The 8,110-nt window shown below is 54.1% G+C and overlaps 1 protein-coding gene and 1 long non-coding RNA gene across 2 annotated transcripts; one reads left to right on the forward strand and one right to left on the reverse strand.

The window, feature by feature from the left end:
* Window positions 1–721: 721 nt before the first annotated feature.
* On the forward strand, window positions 722–5,228 carry LOC130520339 (cytohesin-1-like). Its single transcript, XM_057024055.1, has 10 exons — window positions 722–1,569; window positions 2,301–2,367; window positions 2,538–2,656; window positions 2,849–3,042; window positions 3,268–3,416; window positions 3,526–3,637; window positions 4,051–4,127; window positions 4,201–4,272; window positions 4,483–4,637; window positions 4,713–5,228. The coding sequence occupies exons 1-10, from the start codon at window positions 1,262–1,264 to the stop codon at window positions 4,789–4,791; spliced, it is 1,332 nt and encodes a 443-aa protein (XP_056880035.1). The 5' UTR covers window positions 722–1,261; the 3' UTR covers window positions 4,792–5,228.
* LOC130520340 (uncharacterized) lies at window positions 5,178–6,367 on the reverse strand. The gene is made up of 2 exons (XR_008948790.1): window positions 6,172–6,367; window positions 5,178–6,094 (listed from the first exon to the last, which is right to left on the reverse strand). It is a non-coding gene; the product is annotated as an uncharacterized LOC130520340 (long non-coding RNA).
* Window positions 6,368–8,110: the final 1,743 nt, after the last annotated feature.

Genomic DNA, 8,110 nt, shown 5'->3' on the forward strand with positions numbered 1-8,110 from the left:
GCTGGTCTACTACCTGCCCCCCCAGTCAGTGCAGAGTCCCAGAACGTACTGAAGCCAGCGTCAGGCAGATGAACAGTCGGGGACCTTTTCAGAATCACAACTACATGAACTGAGTTAACCTTCAACAGCACCCAAAGAATCAGACATTAGAGCTGAATATCAGGCAGCACGGGACAACACAGCTAATAAAGCAGCAAACATCTGCCACACTCTGCTCCAGCCCATGGACTCAGGCCCTGCTCACACCTCACCCTCTGATCACACACCCGCCCTCACCCTCTGATCACACACCCGCCCTCCCTCTGATCACACACCCCCCCCTCTCACACCTCTGATCACACACCCGCCCTCACCCTCTGATCACACACCCCCGCCTCACCCTCTGATCACAGACCCGCCCTGTGTGTGTGTGTGTGTGGTTGTGGTGTGTGTGTGTGTGTGTGTGTGTGTGTGTGTGTGTGGTGGAGGGGAGAGTATGGGGAGGGGTTAGAGGCGTATGACCACTGAAGCGTTACTCTACATTAAGGAGAAATGATCCTCTTTGTTTGTGGTGTGTGTGTGTGTTTGTGGTGTGTGTGTGGTGTGTGTGTGTGTGTGTGTTTTGGGGGCTACATGTGTGTGCTCTAAGTGTCTGTCCCTGGGGGGGGTCACGATGACCACCGCCGCCTCCTAAAGATCACACATTACATTCAGTGACGTGTGATCTGGTGTTAGTGAAGGACAGGAAGTGTGTGACCTTTGTTGTCGTCAGGTGTGAGAAAAGGGGAAATGGCAGCGTCACTGAGCACCAGATCACCGGATCACCAGATCACCCGATCACCCGATCACCAGATCACCAGATCACCCGATCACCCGATCCAGGATAAAGGAGCGCCTGCATCTCTGCAGCCGCAGAGCAAAAGCTGTGAATTTAAACGAAATCCAGCTTGTCTGGAACACGGAGTCAGAACTGGGCATCTCCACCACGGGGCGGAGCCTGTGGGCAGGGCCCCCTCACAAGCCCCGCCCTGTCCCGCCCTGGGGGATGATGGGTAATGAACCGCAAAACATTCCCACAGTGGAAGAAGCTGTTCACTTATGGTGTCACCATGGAAACACACACAGAAGCAGCCAAAGGAGTGAAGTGTTCTACCTTTAGAGCAGAGCTGCTGAAGGATCCGCCTTAAATTGGAGACCTTCGTTTTCACGTCTGTGATTAGTCGTTTATTTTGGGCCGCCGCCCGCAGACGTGTCTGGCCCCGCCTCCTCGCCATGACCTCACATGCTTGTGTCTTCTCACTGTGGCGTGGAGCAAATGTGGGTCGGCGGTCGTCTGAGCCCCAACAGGTGCCTCAGATCCCAGAGAGGCTTTAACAGGCCGGCTGTTCCACACGGGGGGGTGAGGGGGGGTTGGTGGGGTGTGTGTGGGGGGGTGGGGGTTGGGGGGGGTGAAGGTCACCGGGTCTTCAGGGTTCTCCTGGATCACAAAGCTTCCTCCTCATCCTCTGTGTTTCTCTCATCTCAGAGGCTGAAGGATGAGATCGCAGAGGTGACCAGCGAGATCGAGACTCTGGGCCTGACCGAAGAGAGGTGACACACGCACACACACACACACTCACACCACACACGCACGCACACACACACACACGCACGCACGCACGCACGCACGCACGCACACACACACACACACACACACACACAGGCGCACACACACACCTGCCCCAGCAACACACACACACACCTGCCCCGGCACACACACACACACACACACACACCACACCTGCCCCGGCACACACACACACACACACTCTCACACACACACACTCACACGTACGCACACACACACTCACACGCACGCACGCACGCACGCACGTACGCACACACATGTACGCACACACACACCACGCACACACTCACACGCACTCACACGCACACACGCACTCTCTCACACACACACACCCACACACACAAACCCACCCACCCCCCTCTCACACACACCCCCCACACACACACACCCCCCCCTCGCAGCACCCACACCAGCCTCACACACACACACACACACCCACACACCTTCCTCACAGACACACCCCAGCCTCACACACACACACACACACACACACACACCAGTCTCACACACACACACACCCCTCCTCACAGACACACACCAGCCTCACACACACACACACCCTCCTCGCAGACACACACCAGCCTCACACACCCCCCCCCCCCCTAGATTGTCTCACCCTTTTAGCAGCAGCCCCGATGACACAGGTGCTGCACTAGAAAGGACCTGATCATGTGACCCGCTCCGTGTCCCCCAGGAAGAGCATGCAGAGGAACAAACAGATGGCCATCGGCCGGAAGAAGTTCAACATGGACCCCAAGAAGGTGAGAAAGCTTCGGCCTCGTGCTGCAGCTCAACCTGACGGGATCAACCAGCCCCGGAACGCCGATCCACCCGGCGTCACGTCGGCGGCGTCACGTTGGCGTGCTTGATAAGGCCGCAACAGGTGAATCAAACACACCCTTGGTGACCCGGGTGGATCTTTCTCCCTCAGGGGATCCGCTTCCTGATCGACACTTCTCTCCTGAAGAGCACGAGCGATGAAATCGCCAAATTTCTCTACAAGGGGGAGGGGCTTAACAAGACGGCTATTGGCGAGTACCTCGGGGAACGGTGAGCAGCGCTGTACCCGTTAGCGTTAGCGTTAGCTTCTGTTGGCTCACCGCGGAAAGATGATCCGTCTTTATCCGATTTAATAAATCTGGTGAACGTTGCTTCCATCTGTTGATCCTCTTTCTGTCCTGCTCGCTCCCCCCTGCTGTGCGTGCGTGCGTGCGTGGGCGTGCGTCCTCCTGTGTCGTGCAGGGATGACTTCAACATTGCGGTTCTGCACGCCTTCTTGGAGCTGCACGAGTTCACGGACCTGAACCTGGTCCAGGCTCTGCGGCAGTTCCTCTGGAGCTTCAGGCTGCCCGGAGAGGCCCAGAAGATCGACCGCATGATGGAGGCGTTCGCCCAGAGATACTGCCGCTGTAACCCGGGGGTGTTCCAGAGCACAGGTACACACACACACACACACACACACACGAGGCTTGTGAGGAGGTGCCGCTGTCATGGCAACCATCAATCCCAACAACAAATGCATGGTTCCAGAGGTGGACGCAACAGCGCTGCCTTAAAATAACCTCACCTTTCCAGATGAGCTCTGATGATTTTGCTGGGCAAAGTCCTCAAACACGCGTGCACACACACGCGCACACACCCCCTCTGCTGTTGTCACACAGACACCTGTTATGTGTTGTCCTTCGCCGTCATCATGTTGAACACCAGCCTGCACAACCCCAACGTGAAGGACAAACCCTCCGTGCAGAGGTTCACGGCCATGAACAGGGGCATCAACGATGGAGGAGACCTGCCGGAGGACCTACTGAGGGTGAGGTGGCCCGACAGCATCCCAGAGGCGTCATCCGAGCGCGTGTGGTGTGTGTGTGTGGGGGGGGGCAACAAACATGCTAATTACTACAGTTTTGCTGTTTGTGTAGAACTTGTACGACAGCATCAAGAACGAGCCCTTTAAGATCCCCGAGGACGACGGCAACGACCTGACACACACCTTCTTCAACCCGGACAGAGAAGGGTGGCTCCTGAAACTCGGTAGGACGTTTTTAAGCGTTCAGATTCATTTTGCTGATGCGCGCGCCCCCTGGTGGACGCGGCGTGTAACCACACTTTACTGACGTGGCCGTTTCGAACGTTTCCAGTGACTTTATTCCTCTCTGTGTTTCATGTGTTGCTCCAGGAGGTAGGTACTCAGCTCTTCCTTCACTTTTCCCTGCACCCTGCACCGCTTCCTCTCCTCCCCGCCTTCTCAGTCCTGATTGGCTGTTGTCCTTCAGCTTCACATCGCTCAGAACATAGAATTCGGCGTTTGTGTGTCCCGCCTCACGCTGCTAACGCGACCCAAACCGAGCTGCTTCTAACTGCTGGACAGAGCTGCCTTTACCCGCTGCTTGGCTGCACAGAGCCACCAAAAGGAGGTCGTAGCTCAGCTTTAAATCTGTCCCCAGGTGGACGAGTGAAGACCTGGAAGAGACGCTGGTTCATCCTGACAGACAACTGCCTGTACTACTTCGAATACACCACTGTGAGTATTTCCAGTCGATGAGATGGGAGACAGGCGGTCTGCAACACGTCTCTCATGTCCTCCTCCTGCGCAGGACAAAGAACCCAGAGGAATTATCCCGCTGGAAAATCTGAGCATCCGAGAAGTTGAAGATTCCAAGAAACCGGTAAAGTTTTCCATCCGGATCTTTTATCTTTGATGGTTTGTTTGTTTCCGATGCCCTGAGAATGTGAGTCAGCTGCGCTCTCAATGAAACTGCAGTCATTCCTCACAGGAGCTCCTCTAGCGCCACCTGCTGGCACCATCTTTACCCTCCACCCAGGGAGGAGGAAGCGCCCCTCCCTCAGGACTCACCCGTGGTTCTGTTCCGTTACAGAACTGCTTTGAGCTCTTCATCCCCGACCACAAAGACCAGGTGATAAAGGCCTGCAAGACGGAGGCGGACGGCCGCGTCGTCGAGGGCAACCACACTTTCTACCGCATCTCGGCGCCGACGGCGGAGGAGAAGGACGAGTGGATCAGCAGCATCAAGTGAGTTGTGGTCCGAGCCGGTGGGTGGTGGGTTAGGGTGAGCAGGAGCCTGACCCTCGTCCCCCCCCCCCCCAGAGCCGCCATCAGCAGGGATCCCTTCTACGAGATGCTGGCCTCTCGCAAGAAGAAGGTCTCGTCCCTGAAGGCGCTTTAGAGGATCCAGACTCACCTGGACCGGCGGCTGGACCTGCTGCCCAGGATCCAGACCAGATGTTCCCCATCCACGGAGGAAGGGAGGCCCTGACGGACAGCTGTGCTGCTACACACACACACACACACACACACACACGTGTTCCTACCAAGCTTCTGTCCTCTGGAGCCCTCGAAGACCGTCTGGCGGAGCGACCGTTTTGATCCTTTTCATCATTTACAGACTCGTTTTATTTCCCTGCCGAGTCCTTTTCTCCTGTTTTCCTGGCGCGTCACATGATCACATCAGAGGCGTGAACGCCACATCTGATCTGGTCCTTTCAGTGTTTTCCAAACATTTTTTAAAAACTTTGCTTTGAGGTTGGTGGAAAATAAAGAAACTGCTGAATATTTGTCAGTTTTTCTTGTAATTTATTGTTTCAAATAAAGTTTTGCAACACAGTCTTGTTTTTCCCATTTGTGCCGCACTCATTACATCCTAAATGAGGCGTTAATGACGACGGTGACGATATTCAGGCGTTTAAACCGGCTCGTCCAGATGTTCCGATCACACCGTCAAATCAGATTAGGCTCAAATCAGATTAGAAGCAACAAAGTTGTTTCCTGGAACAGATTTAAATATGAACCGTTTCCTTCATCTTAGGGCTCAGGGCCAGTCTGGACTCAGTCTTTAACGTATATTGTGGATTCGTTTCCACGGTAACGAGGCAGCTGTAATAACTGAGCTGTTACCCTCCGCTCCTACCTGAGTTCACGCCTCGAGAATCAAACCCTCGTCTTTCCAGCAGCTCGGCTGAGTTTCCTGGAACCGTTTGAGCTATTTGTGGAAACAAACATTCGTGTGCGTCACCTCCTTTTTTTTTTGGTTTTTTTTAAAAGTCATCTATTGATTTAAGTGGATCCAGATCCTGGGTGGATCCAGATCCTGGGTGGATCCCCTGTAATGTGGAACCTGCGCCGATATAAAAGAAGAGGTCATGCAGTTTTTAAAAACACGCCACACCTTTAATTTACAAAGATAATGAATAAAAGTCTGTGCAGGTGCTGCAGCTGAGCAGGAAGAGCGTTGAGCTCGTTCAGAGCTCCTCACAACCCTCAGGGGTTCCAAACCTTCAGCACATCCGCCTCAGCTGTCGGCGCCGCTGCCTCGCCGCCTTAGTGACTTTGGACCGTTGTCGTGATGTCTCTGAATGTCTGAGTCGCTTCCTGCGCCGGATCGAACAGCCGCCGGGACTTGTGAAGACTTGTGAAGACTCGTGCACGGATCATGGCGGCGACCTCCAGGGTCAGAAAGTGAGGAAACGGTTCTGAGTGAAAGGCAAAAACATATTTGTTCACTCTTTTCATCCAGCATCCACGAATCCCAAAGTTGGTCATTTCCTACATTTGGATTATTAACATGTTGAACTCTGAAGGTGCAAAAGCAGAAACTGTCGGGGCCGTTTAGGTGTCGAGCCCAACGCGGCCGCTAGGGGGCAGGAGGGGGCAGCGCTGAGCGGCACCTGCTCTTCCCTCCGGTGCTGCTGCGCACCTTCACATACTTTCACTCCTTCCAAGTTATTTTGGGAAGCCTCAGACCTGTTTTTTCCGCCACTGATAAGCAATAACAACACAATGGGCCATAAAACCACAAACATTTATAGTGATTAGAAGCTTTAAAAGTGCTGATGCGGGTATATTTTGCATTCACGCGCAGCTCCTGCTCTCTAAAGTTTGAGTTTTAGGGAATAAAACTCCCCTTATTTTACCTTTTTTCTTCCAAAACCCAAAAACTTCAATCTCTAATTTGTCCGTTTGTGTTTATCACTGCTCGAAGGTGGCGCTGGAGACCTCGGTGGAGCGGCGGTACAGCCTCTGCTGCTCCTGATGGGGGAGAGCGCACGTGTCAGTCACATGCACACACACACACCACACACACACTCACACGCACACACACACACCACACACACACACACACTCACACCAACACACACACACAACACACACACACACACTCACTCAACACACACCACCACACACTCACACACACGCACACACGCACACGCACACACACTCACACACACAAACACACCACACACACACACACCCCCCAACACGCACACACACACACTCTGGTTCTGCTCTGACTCACCTGCGTGACCTCCTCGTCCACCTGGATCCCCAGAGGCTTCATCTGAACCAGAGGAAAGACCCAGGTGTCCTCCTCACCTTCGCTCAGCTCCTCCCCCTCGCCGTCCCGCTGCCTGGCGCGGGCGCCGTCCAGCACCTCCATGATCCGCCTCCGCGCCGCCACCGAGAACTGCTGCCGGTCGCCTGTTCCCAGAGAGCAGACGGTAAGTGGGCCCAGCCGACCCGGGTCGGCCCGAACTCTGGGTCGGAATGTTCTGAGCTCTGAGAGCATCTGAGGAACATGAAGGGGGGGGAGCAGCAGGAGGGCCTGAGATGGAGGGGTTTGTTATTCGAGCCCGTCACCATGACGACGACGACGTCACCAGCGTTTCCAGAGTGATGGACGGGAGGGTTTATGGAGGTGACAACAGGTGGAACACAGACCAGCCGAGGGACCACAGCCCAGTATGAGGGTCACCGTTCAGTCAGACTGGTCGCTACGGTAACAGCAACACTTTCAGGAAATGTGATAACAGACCCACAACTGACAGGTGAACTTTGCTTCTACTGTTGGGAAGGAATGACCAGTCAGCAGTGAGTGCTGGTGTGTGTGTGTGCGCGTGTGTGTGTGCGTGTGTGCGTGTGTGTGTGTGCGTGCGTGCGTGTGTGTGTGTGTAGTTACTCCTTATCATCTTCCAGCAACACTGTGACACAACAACTCTATTCCCGGTGTTTGTTAATGTGATGTCCTGCAGACGTGATGTCATTCACCTCTGCAACTGGCATCCTGGCAGTGTGTGTTCCAGTTACAGTCGGGGAGTGTGTGTGTGTGTGTGTGTGTGAGAGTGTGTGTGAGTGTGTGTGTGTGGTGTGTGTGTGTGTGAGAGTGTGTGTGTGTGTGTGTGTGAGAGAGTGGTGTGTGTGTGTGTGGTGTGTGTGAGTGTGTGTGAGTGAGAGTGTGTGTTGTGAGTGTGGTGTGTGAGGTGTGTGTGTGTGTGTGTGTGTGTGTGAGAGAGAGAGAGAGAGACACTGTTTGAAAGAATCTTGTGTGCATGTGTGTTGTTGGATCTACATTAAGGAGGATCTACATTAATGAGGACCTTTAGAACTTTGTGATGTCAGTCGATCCAGATGTTAGGGTTAGTTGTTGTTCCATAGTCACACATGAGTGAGGAGACCCTGTGAGGACAACTGCGAGTGTTATGGAACTGATT

This window comes from Takifugu flavidus, unplaced genomic scaffold (genome assembly GCF_003711565.1).
Source record: "Takifugu flavidus isolate HTHZ2018 unplaced genomic scaffold, ASM371156v2 ctg349, whole genome shotgun sequence".
NCBI lineage: Eukaryota > Metazoa > Chordata > Actinopteri > Tetraodontiformes > Tetraodontidae > Takifugu > Takifugu flavidus.

What these genes read in the sequence shown, in the direction of transcription:
- LOC130520339 (XM_057024055.1), top strand. Translation starts at nt 1,262, where the DNA reads ATGCTTGTGTCTTCTCACTGTGGCGTGGAGCAAATGTGGGTCGGCGGT. An exon ending in GGCGAGTACCTCGGGGAACG is followed by an intron (nt 2,657 to 2,848) that starts GTGAGCAGCGCT and finishes TGTGTCGTGCAG; the next exon opens with GGATGACTTCAACATTGCGG. An exon ending in ACTACTTCGAATACACCACT is followed by an intron (nt 4,128 to 4,200) that starts GTGAGTATTTCC and finishes CCTCCTGCGCAG; the next exon opens with GACAAAGAACCCAGAGGAAT.